This window comes from Eurytemora carolleeae, unplaced genomic scaffold (genome assembly GCF_000591075.1).
Source record: "Eurytemora carolleeae unplaced genomic scaffold, Eaff_2.0 scaffold1145, whole genome shotgun sequence".
In the NCBI taxonomy this organism is placed as follows: Eukaryota; Metazoa; Arthropoda; class Copepoda; order Calanoida; family Temoridae; genus Eurytemora; species Eurytemora carolleeae.
In genome coordinates, this window is record NW_019397032.1 from 1 (window position 1) to 26,544 (window position 26,544).

General features: G+C 33.6%; 4 protein-coding genes across 5 annotated transcripts; all 4 read right to left on the minus strand.

The window, feature by feature from the left end:
• Positions 1-1,475: 1,475 nt before the first annotated feature.
• LOC111711278 (nuclear receptor-binding protein homolog) lies at positions 1,476-6,707 on the minus strand (the record flags this gene model as incomplete). The annotated part of the gene is given in 6 exon segments (XM_023485592.1): positions 1,476-1,552; positions 2,496-2,609; positions 2,774-2,862; positions 4,419-4,595; positions 5,904-6,050; positions 6,629-6,707. Coding segments are annotated over 5 exon segments (599 nt in total), but the record flags the coding sequence as incomplete, so codon positions are not given.
• On the minus strand, positions 6,629-12,839 carry LOC111711279 (NADH dehydrogenase [ubiquinone] 1 alpha subcomplex assembly factor 2). Its single transcript, XM_023485593.1, has 6 exons — positions 12,741-12,839; positions 11,947-12,044; positions 11,173-11,314; positions 10,268-10,375; positions 8,171-8,244; positions 6,629-6,901 (listed from the first exon to the last, which is right to left on the minus strand). The coding sequence occupies exons 1-6, from the start codon at positions 12,819-12,821 to the stop codon at positions 6,859-6,861; spliced, it is 546 nt and encodes a 181-aa protein (XP_023341361.1). The 5' UTR covers positions 12,822-12,839; the 3' UTR covers positions 6,629-6,858.
• A 1-nt stretch (position 12,840) lies between these two features.
• LOC111711277 (autophagy protein 5) lies at positions 12,841-22,158 on the minus strand. 2 transcript variants are annotated; one of them, XM_023485591.1, is made up of 12 exons: positions 22,070-22,158; positions 21,213-21,309; positions 20,610-20,681; positions 19,924-20,002; positions 18,816-18,868; positions 18,397-18,491; positions 17,852-17,888; positions 17,391-17,466; positions 16,388-16,478; positions 15,432-15,485; positions 14,755-14,830; positions 12,841-13,352 (listed from the first exon to the last, which is right to left on the minus strand). In XM_023485591.1, exons 2-12 carry the CDS (start codon positions 21,297-21,299, stop codon positions 13,257-13,259), a joined length of 816 nt encoding a protein of 271 aa, XP_023341359.1. In that variant the 5' UTR covers positions 21,300-21,309; positions 22,070-22,158; the 3' UTR covers positions 12,841-13,256. The 2 variants fall into 2 exon arrangements, with proteins under 2 accessions (XP_023341359.1, XP_023341358.1); XM_023485590.1 differs by having other exon boundaries at positions 21,213-21,316; positions 22,070-22,157.
• On the minus strand, positions 22,125-26,333 carry LOC111711280 (NADH dehydrogenase [ubiquinone] 1 alpha subcomplex subunit 5). The gene is made up of 7 exons (XM_023485595.1): positions 26,229-26,333; positions 25,882-25,946; positions 24,622-25,375; positions 24,238-24,294; positions 23,877-23,966; positions 22,820-22,867; positions 22,125-22,319 (listed from the first exon to the last, which is right to left on the minus strand). Exons 3-7 carry the CDS (start codon positions 24,676-24,678, stop codon positions 22,218-22,220), a joined length of 354 nt encoding a protein of 117 aa, XP_023341363.1. The 5' UTR covers positions 24,679-25,375; positions 25,882-25,946; positions 26,229-26,333; the 3' UTR covers positions 22,125-22,217.
• Between the last annotated feature and the right edge of the window lie 211 nt (positions 26,334-26,544).

Below are 26,544 nucleotides of genomic sequence, written 5' to 3' on the forward strand. Positions count from 1 at the left end.
AATATAAAGGAGTTATTGCGGTTTGATGCAGCGGTGACAGAATATAAAGGAGTTATTGTGGTTTGATGCAGTGATGACAGAATATAAAGGAGTTATTGCGGTTTGATGCAGTGATGACAGAATATAAAGGAGTTATTGTGGTTTAATGCAGCGATGACAGAATATAAAGGAGTTATTGCGGTTTGATGCAGCGATGACAGAAGATAGAGGAGTTATTGCGGTTTGATGCAGTGATGACAGAATATAAAGGAGTAATTGCGGTTTGATGCAGCGGTGACAGAATATAAAGGAGTTATTACGGTTAGATGCAGCGATGACAGAACATAAAGGAGTTATTGCGGTTTGATGCAGCGATGACAGAATATAAAGGAATAATTGTGGTTTGATGCAGCGGTGACAGAATATAAAGGAGTTATTGTGGTTTGATGCAGCGATGACAGAATATAAAGGATTTATTGCAGTTTGATGCAGCGGTGACAGAATATAAAGGAGTTATTGTGGTTTGATGCAGTGATGACAGAATATAACGGAGTTATTGTGGTTTGATGCAGCGGTGATGGAATATAAAGGAGTAATTGTGGTTTGATGCAGCGATGACAGAATATAAAGGAGTAATTGTGTTTTGATGCAGCGGTGAAAGAATATAAAGGAGTTATTGCAGTTTGATGCAGCGATGACAGAATATAAAGGAGTTATTACGGTTAGATGCAGCGATGACAGAATATAAAGGAGTTATTGCGGTTTGATGCAGCGATGACAGAATATAAAGGAGTTATTACGGTTTGATGCAGCGATGACAGATCATAAAGGAGTTATTACGGTTTGATGCAGCGATGACAGAATATAAAGGAGTTATTACGGTTAGATGCAGCGATGACAGAATATAAAGGAGTTATTGCGGTTTGATGCAGCGGTGACAGAATAAAAAGGAGTTATTGTGGTTTGATGCAGTGATGACAGAATATAAAGGAGTTATTACGGTTTGATGCAGCGATGACAGAATATAATGGAGTTATTACGGTCTGATGCAGCGATGACAGAATATAAAGGAGTTATTACGGTTTGATGCAGCGATGACAGAATATAAAGGAGTTATTACTGTTAGATGCAGCGATGACAGAATATAAAGGAGTTATTGCGGTTTGATGCAGCGGTGACAGAATAAAAAGGAGTTATTACGGTTTGATGCAGCGATGACAGAATATAAAGGAGTTATGAGTGCTTGTTCTGAATCGCAGTTTTTTATTCTAATTGATTTGAAAAGTTCTTGAAAAAATGACATGATATCTCATTTGGTTCAATTATAAAACTATTACGTATAAACTTCTGAGGGCCAGTCAATCAAAACTGTAGCCCTAGCTGGTTATCATTTATTTATAAATTATAAAATTTAAAACTTACAAATTATAATTTTAGCCAAAATATATCTATCTATCTTTCTTTTACCCTTTTAAAATGAAAAAATACTAACGTACCTGTGAAATTTCACAATATTCGGATGATCAATGAGAGTTAGAGCTTCAAATACATTCTTTAACTTGTCTTCTGTAGCCTGAAACAAATGAATATTATTGTCTGTCTGTTTGTATGCTAATTATCAGAACTTAATTATCTATATATAAATTTAGCTTGTCAGTTTGGGTGTTTGTCTGTTTGTTTGTATCCAATAAACGTCAAACCTACCCAAACCGATCAGGTCTAAATTTTGTGACCTCACGTGGCCCCAGGGAAGATTTATGGCCAATCAGACTTTTATTATGTAATGTTAAAATATTTTTATCTTAAATTATTTAAGTTTGTAAAATTTTGAAAATGCGAGAAAAAATATTTTAAAATCCGAATATAAAAAAAAATTAAACTGTAAAAAGAGAAGATGCTCTCAGATAAAGCCACAATTAAAAGTTGAAAAAGAAGATGGACGCGAAGCGCCCTAAAAGCCTAGTATCTAATATTTCAAAAAATATAATCCAATAATGCAAAAGAAGTCACGTATTTTAATTGTTAATGCAATCAGACAGTAATTCGCAAGTTCTTTCCCGTTTCTTAAAACTTTTCCAATAATTCATACCAAAACTTTCAGCAAAAAGATCCCTAAATAAGCAGTTAGTTAATTTATTTGATAGGATGAAACTTAAGAATGTTTTGATAGAAATGTTAGAAGATAGAAAAGGCAATGTCTTTTAAAAACAAAGTTATGCGTAAAATATTTTAGGGATAAAACTGGTAAAAAAAACACAAACGAACTTTCTACAAATAGAAATTAAAAAAAACTGTGCGAACGGGTGGATAGGTGATACTTGACATTCCTGTGCAATAATGAAAAGGCAAATACGAAAAAAAATTTCCCTTATATTTTTCCTACTTCAGCTCCGCGCAAACATGCCACATATTAACATTTGGAAGGAAGGAAATGATTTACAAAGGGGGATTGGGGTAAATGATTTTTCAAGAAAATAAACACTCCTGCACTCTGCTGTGAATAATACAAATACTACCTTAAATTTTTTAGTTTCCGAGAATGTTGCTTCATTCCAGACAACCTCCACCCCCTCCTCGGTATCCATTGCGAGGTACGCACAGTCGATCCCGGGGACATCCCGGTAACTCACCTAGCTCAAGGGACTGTAAGTGTAAATTCAAGTGAACCTCCAAAACAAAAATGGCCAGACACGATTCAAAAGTGTACCCTTAAAAGCTTTGTCTGTTCAATCTTGAATTAGATATTAAGTTTTTAAGTTAATTTGACAAATACTTAAGAACCATTTTTTTTTACCTTACTCCTGAGTTTTCTCCATCTTCCACAAGGAGACTCTTCAAGAACCTCGTTCTCCTCCTCACTCTCCTCTCCACTACCATCCTGCTCTAAACAAAAAGGAAACTATTTTCAACACTTTTATTTTGTTTCGCCGTGTTATCAAGGTTTAAAGGGAGTGACCGGCTTTGTAAGGTAGTTATTTAATAATTTTAGAAAAAATAGTTCTGAAAACGTTTCCACCCCAAAGTAGGAGTTTTGAACGTCGAATTTGCGCTCAAAATCAGGATTTACAGATCTTTAAAAAGTTTAATATGTTTCAAATGAATCCGAAAGAAGTTTTCCACAACACTTCATACTCAGTTCAACTACCTTACATAGCCGGTCACTCCCTTTAAGGATTTCTAGATATGAATATAACAAGCGTTAAGTACATAGCAGTAATAACAAAATCAATGTGCTGCCACATTACAACCCCTGGTAGTTCTATATATAACCCCAAAAAACAACAAACGTTCGCAATAGAAAAATTCCGAGATCTGATCGCTACAACCCGATCATGTCCTGGGGACAAAAAAAATATCCTTAAAAAATAAAAATTTATTTTATATCTTCTTGATTGTATTATACTGTATAGGTAATATTTTTTTTGAAAATGTTATGTGACAGAATTTCTTCTTGGATGTTTTGAGGCTTAAATCTTCCAATCCATGTACAATGTACAATGTACCCTGACATGTTGTCTTTGGATCGTAGAATGCAGATTGACTTTAAAGAACCACTTTTGCTTGTTAAATGATAAAAAAAACTTCTTTACGAACAGGCCATATTATTATTATTAAAGGACAAACCATCGTTCAATGATTGATGTTCTCCAATCTCCATAATATATTTAACCCATGAACCAATTAAACTTTGCAGCACTACCGTACAAAGCACAGTGATATTTAGCTATTTTTACATAATAGCAGTTGATAATAAAATTGAGTATGAGTATTAACTTATAAGGGTTTCAAGAAGTCCATCCAGGGGTGTATATTTTTAAGAGTTCCCCCTGCCCTGGGAGGGGGAGGGGGAATGATTGTTGGAGATCTGTTGGGAAAAAAAATTGGACATGAGAGTTTTTTCAATCCCTTTTCATACTTAAAACTCAGAAGTCTTTGCGCTACGCCAAACTATACCCAACTTCTGAAGAAAAAAAATTATTTTCACAAGAGGGGGAAAATTCCTCCTTCGGGAATGATTTTCAGAAAAAAATACACCCCTGAGCCCATCAGTGTAGAGAGGCGGGGAAGTGGAAATTCAACATCATAATTAAAGGGACTGTAAGCGTTATTTTAAGTGACCCTCCATGCAAAGATGGCAAGGCCTAATTTACAACGGTACCCTTGAAAGCTTGATCTAATAAAATATGAAATAGATCTCAATCTGTTCGTTTCTTTAAACTGCTTATATTCATTTCTTGCGGATTTCTGGTTTGTAAGAAACGATGGAGAAACTCACATAAGTGAACACTTTGAGTTAGAAAAAACATTATCTTCCACAAAATTGATGAAATTAAGGTTTCAAGGGTATTATTGTAAATCGAAATTGCCATCTTTCAATTAAATTATGCTTACAGCCCCTTTTAATTCAGAAGCATACAATTAAACAACTATTGAATTACCTGCGGTTATCTTAGAGGATACTTCTGAGGGGTTAATACTTATAGAGGCAACCGAGGTTACCGAGGCTGGAGGAGGTTTACTAGATGATACAGAGGCTGTGGGAGGTTTGCTGGAAGCTGTAGAAGCGTTGATTACTGAAGCTGATGAATTAGGGTTGGTGTTACCAACACTTTCATCTACAAAATAATTCAAAGGTCAAGTAGTGCTTAAGACTCGGATCCGCAACACTTCGGCTTGGATCCACAAAAATATACGATCCGGATTCAAGAGTCAAAATGTCAAGAAAAAACTGCAAAAACATCTTTTGCTTTCAAAACCCAAACCTGAAATGTTACAAGAGATTATCAAAAACTGCCTTATCTCTGTAGGGTTCATTAAGTTTAAGCATAAAAATAAGCGAAAAAAGAGGAAAAATAAATTGAAAATTCTTCTGTTCCAAAAAATTGGTAAATCTTAAAGAAATGTTAATAACCTGGATCCGGATTCATTTTTTACAGTACGGATCCGCATCAAAATCAAATGGATACTAAACACTGGGTTCAAGAGTCAATATAAGTTCTTATATCTAGATCTAGACTTTTTCAGATTTTTGTTCCAGGCCTTCAATAATTCTCAATAAACCCTTGATTACAGAAAGAGATGCCAAATTCACATCTACATCCCTGAAACCTTCATGAAAGTAAAAATTAGGAAACTGTTGAATTCTGACAATTTCCTCCAATGTTGCATCAATCCGCATTCCGCAAGAATACCCACAATTGAATATAAAAAAATGTCAAGATAGCAGAACTATTGTAAATTGGTAATGCCTCATTATTATTAGAAAGCAACGTGAAATTTCATTCTTAGTCTCCTTAAGTCCAATAGTTTCAAGAAATTCCGGCTTATTGAATCTGGATCCGGATCCATATAGTGAAAAATACACCAAAATTTTGATCCGAAATATTCTTTTTAAATTATAGTTGGAGAAACTTTAAGAATATATCTATACGGTGGCAAGCGTTTATATCACTAAAATGAAGACGAATTTTTATTTAAGTTTTGATAATTAACAAGGTTTCTTCGAATTACAAGTCTGCAATGCAAGTAGTGAAAAAAGCTTTTTTAATTTAAAATTTTTCTTGGCTTTCATATTTTTGTGCATCCATGCTGTTTAACAGCTAAGTTTATATGAAAATTTAATTCAAAAGTCGTCTTCTTTATCCATCTATATATAAATTTGGCTTGTCTGTCTGTTTGGGCGTCTGTTTGTTTGTTTGTATCCAATAAACGTCAAAACGGCTGAACCAATTAGACCTAAATTTTGTGTGGGACCTCTCGTGACCCCAGGGAAGGTTTATGAATGTTCAAAAAAAATTTAATCTGTGTTCAGAAGTTTTTTATTTTTGTAATTTTGAAAAGCCTAGTGATAAAATAATTAACAAAAAAAATCTATTAAAAGATCCTTCAATTAATTCAACAAAATCTAAGTCACCGGTTCTTACCATTTTGTCCTTCGTCTCCAAGATTTCGTTCTTCGCCACCATCCTTCCCACCCGACATCTTGTATAAACAATAATATTCTGGAAATATAACAATTTTATTTCTAGTTTTAATATCAATAATTATCATGAGAAAGCTTCGCATTTTTTCTAAAATTAAAGGGATTGTACGCGTAATTTCATATTCTCTGATCAAAATGTGGGTGATATTGTCGTTTTTAAAGGTTTATTAGTTTAAATCTGCCAAATACGGAATTCTTTTTGAGAAACCCCAGAACTGAAAATTAACAGTTTTCAAAATTATGAATATTGACTTAATCAGACAAAGTTTTTAAGTCTTAAAGTCTTAAAACATTTTTTTTTAAAGTAAATATTTACAAATTATCTTTTTTCCATCTAATAATCTGACTTCGTTTCCCTTATGTCCATTTGACAGCCCAAATTTTTATTTTGAATAATCTTTTTTGTTTGTTTCTGTTCTTGTGATTTTTTACATTTAAAAAAAAAAAATTTCTCAATTTTGATGGTTATTATATCGTTAGAACTGACGAGGGTCAACCCAGACCGAAATATATTTTCAATAAATGTGGAACTAACATCTGCTTTTCTACTCTACAGAGGTTTGGTCCATCACCATCACCGAATTTTAAAAGTTTTTAAGGGTACCGTTGTGAATCGGGCATTGCTATCTTTGCATGTAAGGTCACTTGAAATTACGCATACAGTCCCTTTAGGTTGGGGGGTTGTCTCAAAATTGTCAAGGTTTCTGAATTTTTTTGATATGTGGCTTTTTCCAGCATGAATTTTGAACTATACATATATTCTTCATACGCTGCACTATTACGAGGTGCAATTTAACATATTTCGCGGATTTTTTTTCATGCAAAAAAATTGATGATTTATGTTGATAAATAATTGTGTTCTAGTCGGACTGAAAGAAAACTGAAGTGCTGAATGTTCACTCTTTCATATACGGATTCTTGTACTTCTTCCACTTATCCCTACAAATAATATATAATGTAAGGAAATGTTTTCATCAAAATCTTATAAAGATCTTCCCACTTCCATACAACCTATCTCAACCCAACCACTTCCCCTTTTCCCCTTCCCTTATTTTGTTTTCTTTACATAAATTGTGTTCAAAAAATCTTTAATAAATTTTCTACTATTATCATCAAAAACCAAGAAAAATGTATTTAATTTCTTATTTTGTAAAGAATTTATTAATTATAAGAATTTTTATGGAGATAATTTTGATCATTTTGGTAGAAATAAAAGTTTGGCTTTTTCTCGTTGCTTTAAAGGGAGTGACCGGCTATGTAAGGTAGTCGAACAGAGTATGCAGTGTTGTGGAAAACTTCTTTCGGATTCATTTGATGTATATAAAACTTTTTAAACATCTGTAAATCCTGAGTTTGAGCGCAAATTCGAAGTTCAAAACTCTTACTGTGGGGGTTGATACGTTTTCAGAATTAGCTTCTTTATTAAATAACGACGACGAAAAATAAAGCAAAAATTATACAGTAAGCTAATTAGTAATTAGATGGTTAGGAATATATTTCTCAAAAGAAATTTGTCAATAAATCAATGCTAGAATCAATTATTTCGTTTTCATCATAGTAATGAATTTCTTATTTTCTTTGAATTAATTCGCAGATTTCTTCAATTTCTTCAAATGTCGTCGTTTCAATAATAATTCTAGAAAATCCGTAGAAAATCTTTGTGAATAATAAGAAACCAGAATAATGAGAAAATAGAAACCAATAATTGAACAAGATTACTTATTTTCGATGATAAGATTAATTTTTATTTTCTCAACCTGTTCCTAAACAACTAATAAGTTTACTGTAGAATTTGTTAACATTTTATGTCGTCGTTATTTAATTATTATTATTATTATTAAAGGACAACCCATCATTCAATGAAATAGGGGTCGGCGCTCCTGACCGTTGAAACAACGTGTCCACGGGGTTTAATAATTAAAAAAAAATAATTCTGAAAACGTATCCACCCCCAAAGTAGGAGTTTTAAACGTCAAATTTGCGCTCAAGCTGAGGATTTACAGATCTTTAAAATATGTCTCAAATGATTCCGAAAGAATTTTTCCACAACACTGCATACTCAGTTCAACTACCTTACATAGCCGGTCACTCCCTTTAAAAGTTTTTTTTTCTCCAATTCATTGAAAAAAAAATACTAAAATTTAACTTGCAGAGGAGAAGGGAAATAATATTTCAAAAAATATTTTTGAATTTAGACAGAAAACTTACTTGGTCTCATTTTCACTCTCCCCGGGCATCACTTCGTAGTTGGCATATTTAGGGTAGGGAGTCTTCTCATGGTCCTGAAAGGATTATTAAATAAATAAATAAAATGATCAACCATCATCCTGTAGAAGTCAGGGTTAAGCTCTTATCCAACCGCACCACCATTACGGTTGGCAGGGTATTATTGGCACACATGTTTCCAAGTAACAAAGTGTGAAGGACCAGGCGAGAGTCAAGTTAAAAGGCAGGTTTTCTTAAAACCAGCAGCATACTTTCCAGATCCTAACCGGTCCTGTAGGTACCAGCCAGTCCTGACCGGTCCTGTAGGTACCAGCCAGTCCTGACCGGTCCTGTAGGTACCAGCCAGTCCCAGGGGGCGGAAACGTCATGTGTGTTGTGTCTGTACCAGTGTAAGGTTACCGTACCAAAGGTGTGTACTGTAGGTTTATACAGTACGTAAGAACCTCTGTATTTGTATACAGTCTAGGAGAGTACATTTTTTATTGTTAATTGTTTACTTAAAAATAAGTTTAATATGAATTTAATATATTATTCACAATAAACTACTCGTTATTCAAGTTTAATTATAATTGACGACATTGTTCTGCAATTTCCTTGACGGTAATCATGTTGTGTGTCTGTACCAGATGAGTGTGTGTAAGGTTACCGTACTGGTCTGCAAAGCAGTGCGACTGGGTTTCTCATGCCAGACCAGCGCCATTTCCTTTCCCTTTATTCCTATTCCCTGGCCAGTCCTGACCGCTCCTGTAGGTACCAGCCAGTCCTGACCGGTCCTGTAGGTACCAGCCAGTCCTGACCGGTCCTGTAGTTACCAGCCAGTCCTGACCGGTCCTGTAGGTACCAGCCAGACCTAACCGGTCCTGTAAGTACCAGCCAGTCCTGACCGGTCCTGTAGGTACCAGCCAGACCTCTTGACCGGTCCTGTAGTTACCAGCCAGTCCTGACCGGTCCTGTAGGTACCAGCCAGACCTAACCGGTCCTGTAAGTACCAGCCAGTCCTGACCGGTCCTGTAGGTACCAGCCAGTCTTGACCGGTCCAGTAGGTACCAGCCAGTCCTGACCGGTCCAGTAGGTACCAGCCAGTAAAGAGAAAGTAACACAAAAAGTGAATCGAACTTAATTAAGTAACTAAATCCTGCATGGATTATAGTAAAGATAAGAAATTTTGGAAATTTCAAAATTGACCATCATTCGGAAAACGAACGTTCGTCAGAAGTAGGGATAAAAATATTTCTTTTAATGATTGACATCGGGTGGTCGGAAAGTTCTTTTTCAAAATACTTTATGGTTTAAAAAGACGAAAAAAGTTTTAAAATAATTATATAAAAGGATCAGAGCTGGGAACTTTTGAATGGTAGACACCGGGATTGGATTAATGCTTGATCCACCCTTTTCCCTAATCTCCATATTAAATAAGGCTCATTCTCCTCTTGTTATCAATCTCCAGAATAATTAACCGATCGGGATTAAGGATATCCTATTCTACAGTTCCCAGCTCAGATTATTTAAGAGAGGTTAGTCCTAAGCTTGTGCCTGGGGTGAATATTTTTCAGATTACCCCCCCCCCCCCCCCCCCCGGGGGAAAGGAAAAAAGACTTTTGTTGATTTGGTTTTACCCAAAAAGTCATTTATTTTCCTCAATTCAGCGAAAAAAACTAAAAACTTAAATAACATCTGAGGAAAAAACTGATTAAAGGAGGGGAATAATTTTTTTGGAAAATATAAACCCCTGGTTCCTGGTTCTAGTCCATGAAAGTACCTGGGATTTTGGAGGTCCTGAATCTAGTCCATGAAAGTACCTGGGATTTTGGAGGTCCTGAATCTAGTCCATGAAAGTACCTGTGGTTTTGGAGGTCCTGAATCTAGTCCCTAAAAGTACCTGGAATTTTGGAGGTCCTGAATCTAGCCCATGAAAGTACCTGGGAATTAGGAGGTCCTGAATCTAGTCCATGAAAGTACCTAAGATTTTGGAGGTCCTGAATCTAGTCCATACGATTACCTGGGGTTTTGCAGGTCCTGAATCTAGTCCCTAAAAGTACCTGTGGTTTTGCAGGTCCTGAATCTAGTCCCTAAAAGTACCTGTGGTTTTGGAGGTCCTGAATCAATTCCTGCAGCTTGCATCTCTGTTCTTCTTTTCTCTTCAAGTTTGGCAGCATTTAACTTCTTTAGTTCAGCCAGAGCCAAACTCTGAAAATAATTAAACATTTATCTTAATCTTTTGTAAATCTCCAGAGCTGGAAACTTTAGAATAGGATATCCTTAATCTCAATCGAAAAATCAATCTGGAGATTAATAAGAAGAGGAGAACAAGCAATATTTAATCTCGAAATTAAGAAAAATAGTGGATCAAGCATTAATCCCGATATTCATCATTCAAAAGTTCCCAGCTCAGATTAATTATTTCTTTATTCAATATCCTGTGATGTGTAGAAAACGAACAGCCAATCAGAAGTAACAAATTTTGCGCTCAACCAATGAGAGATCAGAGAAATTGCGGATATCCAATATCAAGACAATTTGAAAGTGCCACTGTGAAAATCAATATCAATTGATCGGAATTATGCCGGGTAACTAAAACAAGATTTCTCAACTCTAGTCTCAGTGGGAAAATGGTTCAATTTATTAATTTTCAACAACTCTAGGTCGGACTAACACTTAATTATTGAGCTGCAGAAAACAAAACAATAAATTAAAATTTTCAAACTTAATCAATTCAAGGGGTAAAAACATATATAACATTTGTTTCTTAAACGTTTTCATAGTAATCAAAAATCGTAAACCTGCTTTTTACATTGGGTCCAAAATTCAATTGGCAGTTTTAGGATTTCGGAAAAAAATTTCTGTTTTTGGAAAATCAAAATTGTAATTATTAAAATTCTTTTAAAGGTTAATGATTATAGGCAGATCTAGACAATCCAATCATAAACTCGGATAACCTTGTTTCACTTCAAATAAAATGAACACTCCTTTAAAGTATCCAGTACCTGCATAACCTCCTCCTCAGTCGGAGCCTCGTTCCTCCGAAACCGGAGCCAGCTCTCCCACTCGGAGGGAAGATCTGAATCAAATCCTGTCCAAACTTCTTTATTCTTGGCATCATTGGTCGCTTCCGCTGCACTGTACCATCTTTAATCCAGAAATTTCATCAATTTTGTTAATTTTGAATATTTGTTTAACTTACTACTCGTACTCATTTTAATCAATTTTACAAATTTGATCCAATAATCGTTTGAGAATTCTAGTAGGTCTGCACTACAACTCTACATGTATGTCGTCTTTAAAAGTTAAACAATCTACGTATATACTTTGCTTGTCTGTCTGTTTGTTTATATCTGATAAACGTAAAAATGAAAAAACTTGTTTATTATTTTTGAAAAGGCGCAAAGTTAAACACGAAATCCGCGAAATACGATAAATGGCAGCTTTAAGACTTAGCAACAGTAAACATGCTAAAATTGTTACTGAAAAAGGGACACAAAGCCTCGTGGAAGCCTAGATTATGTAACGTTTATAAATAACATTGTAGTTCGGCTTTTAAAAAAAACTTTGTTGGCAGTCTTTGAAAACTAAAAATATAGTTAGTAGTTTTGAAGAAAACTAACCTTTTAGGTCGTCTTTAATAACTAACCTGATAGATCGTCTTTAATAACTAACCTTTTAGGTCGTCTGTAACAACTAACCTGATCGGTCTTCTTTAATAACTAATCTTGTAGGTCGACTTTAATAACTAACCTAATAGCTCGTCTTTTATAACTAACCTTGTAGGTCGTCTTTTCCCTAGCTGGGGTTGCGCCGGTAGTTCGTAGTAAATATTACCATATGGATCTCGTCCAATTATCGTCCCAACTTTCTCCCTCTAAAATTAAGAGAGATAGAAAGGACTGAAAACCACAGACATCTTCAAAATTTATTATTCAGTTTCCAAATGGGTGAAAAGCAGCAAAATAAGCACAGTGCCATGATGCTCAAAATGTCAGTAAGTGATAATAGTAAAATTATATACAGCCCCATTTTCAATATAGATTTGTCAATTTCAGACATTAGTTTTAGCTTCGCGAGTATGTTCAAAGAAGTTAGAATAAAGAAAAAATTATTCTAAAACCGGCAACGGTGAACAAACATTGATAAAATGTTATTTAAATCTTTAAAGGGGATGGTGGAGATGGCACATTTGATGTAGGGAGGGGGGGGGGCCCTGCCTTCATTTTTGGTTCAAATCTTCCAATTTTTTGGGTGCGCGCCTAATTAGGGTTCGAAATTCCTATAATAAAATCAAATTGAATTTTAATGACCTCTAATGACCTCTAATGACCTCTAATGACCTCCACAAATAGAAAATATTTCAACTATGGCTTTATGCATATCAAACGAAAGCTAGGAACCCAGGGTATACAGTAGCAGCAACAAATCCAGTGTTTGACCTTCTAATGACCTCTAATGACCTAAATGACCTCCAAAAATGAAAATGTTGAAATATTTTCTATTTGTGGAGGTCATTAGAGGTCATCAAAATAAAATTCAAATGTGCCATCTCCACCATCCCCTTTAATACCTTTCCAACTTTGAATGAATCCATCAAATGTTTAAAAACATATTGAAACATCCCCCTGCTCTTCGGGACATTTCCCGCCATTATTTAGGTTTTTTATATCTGAAATTAGAATAAATAAATATCACAAGGAAACCTAAACTTTGCCTTACAACAATTTACTTAAAGGGACTGTTGGCGTAGTTTCACGCGACCTGCATTTTAAAATCTACAGGCCTGATATTAAACAATTTTTTTAAAGATTAGATAGGAAAACGATATCTACGTAATTTAGATTTGAAGTGTACTGTTGTACTGTTTTAAGGACTGGTCACTTAAAATATCGTCGACAGTCTCTTTCAGATGAATAAAAAATATCTGAAAATGTCGTAATAAACTTCAATATAAGCTGTTCACGGAATAAAATGCATTTGAATCTGTTGCTAAAAAAGAATGACAACAGCATAATAAAAGCTTTTAGTGTACATCTGTTTGGTAGTACCGTACAGCTGTAAAACTGTACATAAACATTAGTATTTATTACTCCGGGTGTACAATTATATGGAGGAAATTGTCTGGGTAAGAGAGATGCCGAGAGAGCCATTGAACAGGAGTATCAGGTGCAGGTACTACACCCTAGATAAATTCATTCTTATTCATTCTTATGGCGAGTGACCGACAATGTATGGTAGTTATTAATTAATTATTAATTACTGAGTTTGAGCGCAAAGTCGACGTTCAAATTATCAATTTGGGTGATTACTTCTTGAGAAACGTTTTTTTTAATTAGTAAATAACGACGACAAAAAAGTAAAAAATAAATTCAACAGTAAACTAATTAGTTGTTTAGGGACAAATTGAGAAAATAAAAATCAACTTTTATCATCGAAAATAAGTAATCTTATTCAATTATTAGTTTCTATAATCTCTCATTATTTACAAAGATTTCTGCAGATTTTCTTGAATTTTTATTGAAAAGACGGCATTTGAAGAAATTGTAGAAATCTGCGAACAAATTCATAGAAAATAAGAAATTCAATATTGATTCTAACATTGATTTATTGACAAATTTCTTTTGAAAAATATGTTCCTAAACATCTTATTAGCTGATGATTTTGAACATCGACTTTGCATTCAAACTCAGTAATTATAGATCTTTAAAACGTTTTATGTGTCTTAAATGAATCCTAAAAAATGTCTCTACAAGACTGCATTCTCAGTTCAACCACCATACATTGCCGGTCACTCCCTTTAATCAAAAAATGACCAAACAGGAAAGAATAATCAAAAAAAAGTGTAAAACGAGAGAAGAAGAAAAAAACTATTATCTAAGAAAACTAGAAAAAGAAGAAATTTTAATTACGTTTGAATTTTCTTCCCCACAACTAGAAAAAAAGGGAAAAGAATTCAATTTTGTTTCAATTTTCTTCCCCCATAGTTTCTTCTTGTTCTGTATGTCTAGTGTCTAATGTCAAGTCCTGTGTGTCCTGTCCCCTAAAATCTTGGTATTAACCTGATGAGTAAGAAGAGTAGATAAAGCATAGTTTCTTCTTGTTCTGTATGTCTAGTGTCTACTGTCTAGTCCTGTGTGTCCTGTCCCCTAAAATCTTGGTATTAACCTGATGAGTAAGAAGAGTAGATAAAGCATAGTTTCTTCTTGTTCTGTATGTATAGTGTCTAATGTCTAGTCCTGTGTGTCCTGTCCCCTAAAATCTTGGTATTAACCTGAGTAAGAAGAGTAGATAAAGCATAGTTTCTTCTTGTTCTGTATGTATAGTGTCTAATGTCAAGTCCTGTGTGTCCTGTCCCCTAAAATCTTGGTATTAACCTGATGAGTAAGAAGAGTAGATAAAGCATAGTTTCTTCTTGTTCTGTATGTCTAGTGTCTACTGTCTAGTCCTGTGTGTCCTGTCCCCTAAAATCTTGGTATTAACCTGATGAGTAAGAAGAGTAGATAGAGGAGTTTCTTCTTGTTCTGTATGTCTAGTGTCTAATGTCTAGTCCTGTGTGTCCTGTCCCCTAAAATCTTGTTATTAACCTGAGTAAGAAGAGTAGATGAAGGATAGTACAACTGTTTTAGTTCCTGGAATGTTAGAAGAGATCCTGTAGAATCACTGGACAAAATAAATCCATCTTTATCCAAATAGAAAACGTGAACAGTTTCTTAAATTTACTGTCTACAGAAGCAAAACAAAAACTAAATTGTAATAATGGAGATGTACAAATTGTGTAAGCTATAATGTGTGCTACACAAGTCATTTCCTGCAATGTATACTGTTTCCTTTCGGGGCTTGCTCAATCTCTTTCCATTTTCTAAACATCTTTTCTACGTGAAAACTGAAGAATCAATGTCTTCACTATTCAGCGACCCTCTGCCCTTAATTCAACTTCCAAGTACGTACGACATCAAAAATCTACGATGACGAAAAAACGGCGACGAAAATTTACCTAGGTCTCTTTTCCCTAATCTAGGATTTGGAAGCAAACGGAGTCATGTTTAAGAACAATGTTGATTTCGCTATTTAATGGGTATCGATGTTGATGTAGAGGGATGGATATAACATGACGACTTATTTTGCTTATATAAAAAGTTTAAGGGATTTTAGATCATGATAAGTTGTGACATGTTTATCAAATTAAATGTTTTTCTTCTTGACTGAACAAAAATCGAATTTGGCGTATTTTTGTTGAAGAAAATATTTCTGGTTTATGTCCCTGATAGGTTTTACCAGTTTCTGAATCACATTCTGATTACTTTGCTGCAGGAACCTAGAAATAAACGGCTATTGAGGATGTGGAAGAAAAATTGGAAAAGAGGTACAGAACTTTTTTTGACTTAATGGATCAAGAAGTATGAGATTGTGTCAATTGAATCAGTCCAACAACTTTAATCAATCTTATCACCATTTAAATTGATTTTTAATAATTTTTATTCTTCAAAATAAAATTAATTAATTTCCATTTTTTAAACTCCATTTCTTATTTTTTTTTTTTTTTTGTAGAGTCGTCAAAATTTTATCAATTTTAATTATATTATTTCAACTTGTAATTATTTATCAATCTTAATATTCAATTTTATTATTTTAATCTAGCAATTTTAATAGTCAATTAGTCAATGAAATTGAGCAATTTATATCACTTTTAATCTTCTATAAATATATGTAATACTAGCAGATGGGCTCGGCGTTGCACGTGGTATTTTAAAAAAAAAATTGAAAAAAAATTCTGATTTAAAACAAAAAAAAATAAATTCTAGTTTTTATAGCCTATTTCACCCCAAGGCTACCCATGAGTGTCCAAAAAATGTCAGACCATTTGGGTTTAAGCTGTTTTGCCGGCAATTGGGAACATATTTACGATTGTATTGTTTTATTATATAGCTTATTAAAATAATGTTGTACATTTTATCACTTTGACGAAAAAAAATTTGGTTTTAAAATAAATTTCAGTAAAATATCTGTTTTTTATCGGTTCTTTTCAATTTAATCAGTTTTTATCAGTTGTCATCAGTTTTAATCAGTTTTTATCAGTTTTCATCAGTTTTTTTTTTAGATTTTCTCATTTGTGATCAGTTGTAATCAGTTACTATCAGCTTGTATCCGTTTTTATAAGTTTTTGTCATCTTTTATCAATCATAAATAAAATGTTTCTCTATAATCAATTTTTTTTACCGAATAGGAATGTGTTTGAAGTTCTCCTCCCCGGAAAACATGAATTTTCTGTTAATTGCCCAGAACTGATCAAACTTGTCATTCTGCAAACCTGGATCAAAAAAAAAACTTCAAACTATTTTTTTAAATTTTCAAACATATGGTGTTAACCAACTTTCATGTGACCATCAATTGTCTGATTCACAATTTGTACCCTTTACATCTTTATCTGAGCCGCAGCAATGAGAAAAAATGGTTGTTTTGATTCACCCTTTACACCTTTATCTGAGCAGCAGCAATGAGAAAATACGGTTGTTTTGATTCACCCTTAACAACGTTATCTGAGCCGCATCAATGAGAAAATATGGTTGTTTTGATTCACCCTTTACACCTTTATCTGAGCTGCAGCAATGAGAAAATATGGTTGTTTTGATTCACTCTTTACACCTTTATCTGAGCCGCAGCAATGAGAAAATATGGTTGTTTTGATTCACCCTTAACAACGTTATCTGAGCCGCAGCAATGAGAAAATATGGTTGTTATTTTTCATAATATCAACCCCCCTATGATTTTGCCCTTCGAGTTGAGATAGGGGAGTGTGATACATGTCCCTAGTCCAACTTTGCAAGGCCTGCTCATTAGAAAAATCGTGATAGGGTTACTAATCGAAACAGATTTAAAATTTGGTATTGATGATGGACCGAACCTCATAAAGTTAATATAGATAATATAGATTTTAATATAGATTTTATGAAAATATATTTCGGTCTGGTTTGACCCTCGTCAGTTCTAACTACAACATAACGTTTATAAAAAAGTTTTTCAAAAACAAAGGGCTGTCAGATGGGAAAAAAGAAAAAACTCATATCATAGTATTTAAAAAAGATAATTTGCAAATATTCCCCTTTTAAATGATGTTTTAAGACAATTATCTTTTTATTATAATCAAAACAGTTGGTGCTAGCTGACCACAGTTGGTGCTACCTGACCACAGTTGGTGCTACCTGACCACAGTTGGTGCTACCTGACCACAGTTGAAGATGATCTTTCTTCTGCATAGTTGATACAACACGTCCAGCATGCTTCAACTGATCGGCTTCCTGAACATCAGTCTTCACTCGTCAGTCGTCGGTCGTCTTTCGTCAGTCGGCGGTCGTCTTTCGTCAGTTGTCAGGCACAGTTGACATAAACATCCGTCGTCAGTTGTATGCCATTGTTGTCTTTAGGTGTCGGTTGTCCTTTGATTGTTGTCAACCATAAATACTGTCAGTAGTCAGTCATTCTTCAATGTCGTCGTCGATTGGCTTTCATCAGTGTTAATCGCCTTTAGTCTGTCGTTTGTCGCCTTCAGATGGATGTTAGTCATCAAAAGTCGCCGTCAGCCTTTTTCAGAAAGTCATTTGTCGTCCGTCATCAAATATCAGTTGTCTTCTGTCAGCAATAGTTGACAGCAATCAGTGTTTGATTTGTATCTCGATCTTTTACCTTTATATTCGACATAAAATGAGATTCCACATTTTCACTAAAAATATTATTTTTATAATTATGAAACATGTGTGATTGTAAATAACCTGTAAATACTATGTTAAATAACCTGTAGTCAGGCATGATATAAATACCATTTATATATATATACCATGTTTCAGATAAAGGGGGTTTTAGATTATAGTTTGTATCGTTTCAGATACTATGTGCAAGATAGGTATAAAGAGGTTATCAGGTACCTTTCAAAACATTCACTTGGGGGAGAGTCCATGGGCCCCAAGAATCCCAAAGTGGGAAACATTGAAATACTGCATTACTATTAAAAAAATGTTGTAAAATTTGGAACTATCTCTCATAAAAACTTTTAAAATAAAAAAATTGTTAAAACAATTAAGAAACATAAATGTTGGATAATTTTTAAGCTATGTCTGAACACTTAAACAAATTTAGCATCTGAAATAAATATTGTATCTTACTTATCTGATTAAAAAAAAGATAAGATTCAGTTTTGAAGAAAAACAAAGTTTTATTAAAAAATAGAATTCCTGGAGGTGAGTGGAACGAGATCTTGGATTGGAAAATTAGAAAAATGAATATTTAGGCTCCAAGGGAGTCCTTCATCATTATCCAAGTTTCCTCCCTAAAATACGCAAAATATAAATCCGGAATATTTTTTTTTGAGAATTATTCTAACATTTTACATCAGAAAAAAGAAAGCCAGGTTTAGAAATTTCTTTTATACCCCCCCCCCCCCCCCCCGATCTCCCTGTTTGAAATTTTTTTTGAAGTGTATGACATTAGGGCTTTAATTCTGGATATATTCAATTTTAGGGTTAACTTAACCGTAGATATGTATGAAGGAAAGTTTGCAGTGTATATGTCATTGTATATCGAAATGTTTACCCATAAACATGTTGTAATAATAAAATATATTAATAATAATAAAATTGTTGTTTAGAAATACCTTGAATAGGTCAAAGAGAGCTCCAATTGGATGATGCCATTTTAAAGGAGTTCCTAAATCACAAGATAATTAGAGTACAAAAATTATATTTTTATTTCTGTCACAGGAATTCTTTTTGGCGAGATAAAGTACATGAAAGTTTGATCTGGATTTAGGGGACCATATAATTCCATTTCTTATTCCAAATGGGATCGGGGTTTGAAGTACATTTAGATGCATGCAAATACACTTTGTGTGTCATTGTGAACTTTAACAAGTTTTTTTGTGTACTACACTTCAGATCAATTAGCATTTGAGATCGTACTGGATGGACTTATGTGGACCCCTCTGTCTGGATTCAGTTCATCAATATTTTTTTTAAATCTACAAATTTTCAACAAAAAAATCCATAATTTTTTCTGCCAGTCATAGATCCAACTCCAAAGGGGTTTTAATTCAGTGGTAAGGATCCATATCATTTTGATGCGGATCCGGGTCCTGGAACCACCTTGACAAAAAAAAATTCAAATCATTTTTACTTTTTTGCTTATTTTTATGCTAAATCCCCATATTTTTTAAGGAACCAATTAAGGATCCAGGAAGCCAAAATGTTGCGGATCCGAATACAAAGCACTGGTATCAATAATATCTTATCCAAGGAGGATTAATTCATCCCGTAGTTCTGCATTATTAAGTTCTTTCATTGTTGATTGATTTTTGGATGCTAATTTGCCACTTCTATCCGGTTGCAAATCTAGACTGTACTCAATTTCTGATCCCAAATGGGATCGGGGTTGAAAGTAAATTTAGGGGCATGAAAGTACATTTTATATGTCATTGTGAACTTTGACAAGTTTTTGTGTACGTGTACTGCATTTGGGGTGTTAAAAGATAAATTATTATATACAGAAAAATAAACACTCAATTTCAATATACATTCTGCAGTATGGTATTTTTTCTACAACTTGACATTATACCTCCAATTGTTAACAATAATAACATGGTTTATTTCTGCCCCTAATATCAATCAATCAACATTTGGGATTGATCAGATGGAATTAAATGGACCACTAGACTTTAGCAGATACAATGGATCCAGATCCTAAGCAGTAATTATTGAAATATTTACCTTTATAATCGAACCATATTTCCATATTAGAATCCTGGCTAGCATCCGTTCCAACATACTTTGAGAAGTATTTTTTTACCTATAAATAATATATTTTACTCGATAGTAATATATTTTTACCAATACTATTATTTACCTATTAATAATATATTTTTACCTAGTAATAATATATTTTTACCTATTAATAATATATATTTTTTAATCCAAATATTACAAGCATATGTATCTATGCAGAATGCAAAGGTATAAATAAGAATATCAAATAATCAAGTTTTTCATTCTAAAAATAACATTTTTTATGAACTAACCCCTCTCTGCGCGATTCCCCCCCCTCTGGCCGGTGGGGGGGGGGGTGATTCTGAGGGGGGATTATGGCAAGGTGTTTAAAGAAAATATATACCCCTGTAAATTTGGTATTCTTATTATTATCAACAATCAACCTGAAAGCAAAGTAACCTGACCTGTAGGCTATACTGTAACGAAAACAGTAAATTTAAGTTCCGCCGTAAATTTGTTAAATTTGATAATTTGACAAACAAATTTGATAATTTGACAAACAAGTTTGATACTTTGACAAACAAATTTGATAATTTGACAAACAAATTTGATAATTTAACATTATTATTTATTTCCAAAATGCAAACTATGGTAGATTTTTATATATATGATATATATATTTTACTGACCTTAACAGTAGCCAGGGGTAGGTAGGACATACGAGGAATGAGCAGATAGAACGGATCAGGGGCTTCATTATCCTTGAACAAGAGAACATAAAAAAAAGATTTAAAATGGCTATTTTAGCTTTTATAATTCTTTTAATAAATACTTTTTTTTCTGAATATTCTACCTACTAGATATCCTACCTACTGGATATCCTACCTACTGGATATCCTACCTTGAATATCCCACTTACTGAACATCCTACCTACTGGATATCCTACATTAAATATTCTACCTACTGGATATCCTACCTACTAGATGTCCTACCTAATGTGTATTCTACCTACTGGATATCCTACATACTGGATATTCTACACACAGTTTGTTTTTAATCTTTGTGAAGAAACAATCTCAAGGACTGACGAGGGTCAACCCAGACCGAAATATATTTTCAATAAATGTGGAACTAACATCTACTTTTTTACTCTACAGAGTACAGAAGTTTGGTCCATCACCATCACTGAATTTTAAATCTGGATATCCTACATACTGGATATACTACCTACTGGATATCCTACCTACTGGATATCATACCTACTGGATATCATACCTATTGGATATCCTACCTGAATATCCTCCTGTGCAAGATTGAATACTGTTGGTATCCGTCCCTCCCACACCTCTCGTAAAACCTCTCTATCCTCGACAGTCATTCTCCTCACCCTTGAATCTATATATATTATATATACTTTGCTTATCTGTCAGTCTGTTTGTATGTTTGTTTGTTTGTAACCAATAAAAGTCGAATCAGTTCAACTGATTGGGCCCAAACTTTTTGTGGGACCTCACGTGACCCCTGGGAAGGTTTATGGATGCTCAGAAATACAAAAAATTGTATCCAAAAATATTGTAACTCAGCAAGATTATTATTATTATTGTTTCATTGAAGAAAAAATGGTGAAAGATTGAGCAAAAAATGAAAGTTACAATAGAAGATGAGCGCGCAGTATCCTAAAATACAAAAATAGTACTTTTTAATGAACAATAACAAATATCTTCCCAAGTTATTGCCTGGTAACTAAATTGTCAATTCACTCATTTCAAAACTTTTAACCTTGAGCTAAAACATTATCGCTCTCATGAGTTCCCCACTGAGCCAAATCGGTCCAGTGGGGTTTTGAGTCATGGTCAGACATCCAAAAAAAACAGACAGACAGGTGACAGACAAATCAAGCTTTCTAATTTGTAAAATTATTATCAACAATATCATAATAGAAGGTACATTTTACGATTTTTAAAGAAAAAGATCAGAGGTTCAGTTAAAACTTCTGGCCTGTTGGAAACATTGACCGATCGAACAGGGAGAGTTCACGAAATATTGAAAAATCGACCAATGAGAGTTCACTAAATTATAAGTCAGCGGATTTTTTTTCACTGATTGAGCTTTTCACCAATAGTTCCGATCTGAGTTTTTTTTAAATACCTTTAGTTTGTGTCTCTGTGAGCCAAAGCTTTTGGAAGTCAAAACCGATCCTTTGTTCTGAAATAAACATAACTAGAATAAACTATAATAATAACGTCAAAAAATGTTCAGCTGACGCTATTGGGTGGGAAAGGACTAAATTTACAGTTTACAGGGGCCACTTCCACTGATCCTTAGGGGCCTTCTCAGCCAGGGGCTCCCAAGCTCTCCATTCAAGAATATTTCTCGCCAGAACCAACTCATTCTCAGCCTGCAACCCAGATTATATATAATCAGTAATAAAGAAGTGTCTTAAGTAATTTTTTTCCTTCCTTAAAAATATTTTTTTTAGATGTATTTTTTGTCAAAAGCCCCCCCCATCCTTCTATGTCATAGTAATTTATTAATACCACTTTAAAAGCTTATTTAGAAGAAAATTAAAGAGAACAGGGTTTTAAGCGTCAAATGGGGGAGAATACAGGAGTTTTTGGGTAAAAAGTGTCAAAAACTTGCCTTTTCTTGACCAATTTTAAATTTTTTCCCGCTCTGCTGGGGAAGGATAATTAAAAAAAATAAACGCTTAGCTGTAATGTTTAAAAAGATAAAACATTGAAAAACATTGATAAGTTAACTTAGTCACAATATATTTTTCAGACTTACCGGTACTTCGATAATAATTACTATTTAAACAAGATCAAAAGAAAAACAATTTTAAGGGACTAAAATTCAGAAAGTAAACTTCTATATAATCTGTTTATAATGTACATTTCCCTGAATAATTACTTCTTCTATTTGTCCCATGCCAATCTTTTGCTCGGCCTGTATGCAACATTAAATATCAAAATAATAATTGAAAAAAATTAAATTATTATTTTATTTTTATAATCTGCAGAGTGCGAAGCAATAATTTTTTTACTTCAACCAGTGCTAAGAATCCATTTAATTTTGATTCGGATCCGGATCCTGGATCCCCACTGGAAAAAAAATTGATCAGGATCCAGGTTATTTCTTTAAAATTTACTGAATTTTATTAACAAAGCAGAATTTTCAATTTGTTTTTCTTATTTCTTACGCTTAATTTTATGTTAAAACTTGATGAACCATTCAGAAATCAGGATATTTTTAAAATCTCTCTTTTTTCAATATTTCAGATTTGAGTTTTGAGAGTAAATTTTTTTGCAGTTTTTGGTTGATATTTTGACCCTTTGATCCGGATCCGTGGATTCGAATTTTTTGGCGGATCCGGATCTAGGAAGCAATAATCTTGCGGATCCAACGGATCCGGATCCTAGGCACTGTTCAAAACTGTCAAAATGGAATAAAAAAAATCTCCAAATTAAAACTAAGACACAAGCGTCAAGCAGTGCTCAGGATCTGAGTCCGCAACATTTTGGGTTTCTGTATCGTGGTCCGGAAAAAATCCATTAAGATTTTAGTAAATTCAAACATTTTAGGAAAATATTTGCATTATAATTACAAATAAAAATATTTTATCTTACAGAATTTGTACCCGGCCCACTATAATAGAAAACAACTATAAATCTAAAGAGAAAATTAAGTAAAAAACAGTTTAGTTCCTCAAGGAATAATCAGCGTTGACTAAAATATAAATCCAATTCTCAAAATCATCACTCCAAAAATGGACAATCTATGAGGATTTTAAAGATTAAATTTGCGCTCTTGCTAAACAAAAATTCACCGTGAAAACATCTGATAGGTCTCAAATGAATCCTATAAAATGTATCTACAATACTACATTCTAAGCTTAACAACCATATCTAGCCAGACACTCCCTTAAAACAAGTTTATTTTGAAATTGATTCTGTTCCTCCATAATAGTTGGAGTATTCTTGATAATATCTGCTCTCTGAACAACCAGGGTTTCAGTCTGCTTCCTGTACGGGTACTCAGCAGGCATCTACAGGGACCAAAGAGAATCAGTCAAGATGTTTCTCAGCAATATTAAAGGATGAAATGATTTTTTAGGAAAATACATACTCTGGTTTCCGCAGTTCATTGATTCTTTCAAGCAGCTTATAGCTATTTAGTCTTTCTAAACTTAGCATAGTTTAGAAATAGTCTTTATGTGAAAACTTAATAACAATTATATTAAATGCTTTTTAAATACCCCCCCCCCCTTTAGGACAAAATGTTATTAATCTTTCCAATCAACTGATTCTCTGAGTTTCCTTTGCAAGCGCACGCAGTGTCTTGCTGTACAATACTCCGAGTGTGTGAGTAGGGTTCTAGGAAATATTTTTATCAATCAATCTATCAAACAAACGAATAATAAACCAACCAACCAACGACCCAGTGGACCAAATAGCCAATCAACTAACCAAACGACCAACAGTCCAATTTAACCAAACAAACAACCAACCTATCAATCAACAAATAACCTAAAAAAAACTTATTTATGAATTAAACCAAAGCTAAGGCTTCTAGAAATATTATTTTAATCTGTTTTATATGTTCGAATTTAAAGAGTGTGGATATATTAGGTAGAAAAATTGACAGATTAATTAATTAATTAAGTTTTAACTAATTTTTTGAAGTTTTATTTCTTAACTCACCACTGCTACTTTAAGTCCGGTCAGCCCGGTAAACGCTTTAGCTGCTACACCTGCCATGTTGTTTATATTTCTGAAATTAGTTTAGTCAGAAAGTCAGCATTGTATAGTTCGGGTCAAGGTAACACATTTTTTGAGACTTTGGGTCAATTTTAGATATTGTAAGGTTGTGCAAAATAGTGATAAAATTTTAAACATTTTGTTTCATGTAAAGCATCATGATTAATTCTTGATCATTTTGTCATATTTTTAGATCAGTTTTTATCCAGACTACAAATGAACATTAACACAATGTTTCAGATAAAGGTGAAATAAATCTTTGGCTCAGTTCTTTAACGTTTAATAAAAGAATACATCAAAAGTAGGGCTATAACTTTGTTTTATACCCCCCTTCTTCTGTATAAGTTGGAAGTTGTAATGATTTTACAAGATTTCTTGAAGACAAATTTTGCCCCATAAAATGTATTTTTTTTATGAAATAATTTGTTTACCAAATTGAGCTTGAGAAAGAAAGATTTTTGAGAAAGGGTATCATTGATATGATTTTCACCCAAATATAAACCCCTGGTAAATATTAATAAAAATTTAGTTTTCAATAAAATATCATAATTCATCCTTGATAATACTGGGAACAGTCCCCTGAAATCCAAGGAATATAACGTAAACTGTTACAACTCCGACAATAAACCAGCAGAGGATCAGACTAGGCTCACGGATAGATCCTTCACGATCCTCTCCAGCTTTCTCTTGGTAATATCTAAAAAAAAATAGTTTACGACAAAATCTATGTAACATCTAAGAAAAATGCGCAATTTAATAAGAGATTTTTCCAGGCATTGTGAATTTACAAATACTTAATGCCGATTTCTGATATGTCAGTCGTCTAATAGTTTTTACGACAAATCTATATACATACTTTGCCTGGTTGTCTGTCTGATTGTTTGTATCCAATAAACGTAAAAATGGCTGAACCGCTCGGGCCCAAACTTTTTGTGGGAACTCTCGTGATCCCAGGAAAGGCTTATGGATGATTTAATTTTCAAAAATCTGCCTTTAACAAAATCCGATTTTTGAAAATCCGTGAAAGTTTTATTTGTTTTAGTTTTACAAAGTATACAAACAGCAAATGTTCACAATTGCAATAAAAGATGGACGGCGAAGCGCCCTTAAAGCCTAGTATTCAAATAATTTAAATCTTGAATCATAATTGATTAACTACACATGGAGATTTGGTCAGTAAAGACGATATTTCTAATTAAATACCTTTCAATTTCATCTTCCAGCTCATCCATTTCTTCTTTCATATGTTCAAATTCCGAGGAAAAATCCTGAAAATTAGCTTATCACGAAAACTTGGGGGCAGGGGGGCATATCCCTCTAGTCTCTGAGACCCCCCCCCCCCCATAAAAAAAATGCAATTTCTTTGAGTAAGATTTTTAGACCCTCCTCCCCATTCATATAAAAATGTACATAAAATGTCAAGTTTGGCCGCAGCGCTTGGCTCGGGGAGGGGGGGTCCATAATCATTCTCTAGGACTGACCCAAATAACAGTTGCGTCATGATATAAAAAAAAACTAGTTAAGAATTTTAACTAACAATCGAATAATACCTGTTCTAAAAGTTTCATTTGTTCATTATCATACAGGCCTCCCGATAAACCTTCAGTCTCCATTTTGTTAAAATATCTTCTCTTAAAATAAGATAATTGAAAAATGTGTTGCCTCAAAAGAATTGGCATTTTCCAAAAGAATGATTTTTGCAGTTCTCAAGGAAATTACCAGATATGCTTTCTATTTATATTTCAAACTGTAGCATATTGCATGAGCTGGTTAAGTTATACAGGATTTATTGAATGTGGTGGGGTTACAACCCCCTTCAGAATTGTAAAAACTCAATGCATAGTAGTCTAAAAAATAGCTCTTGGG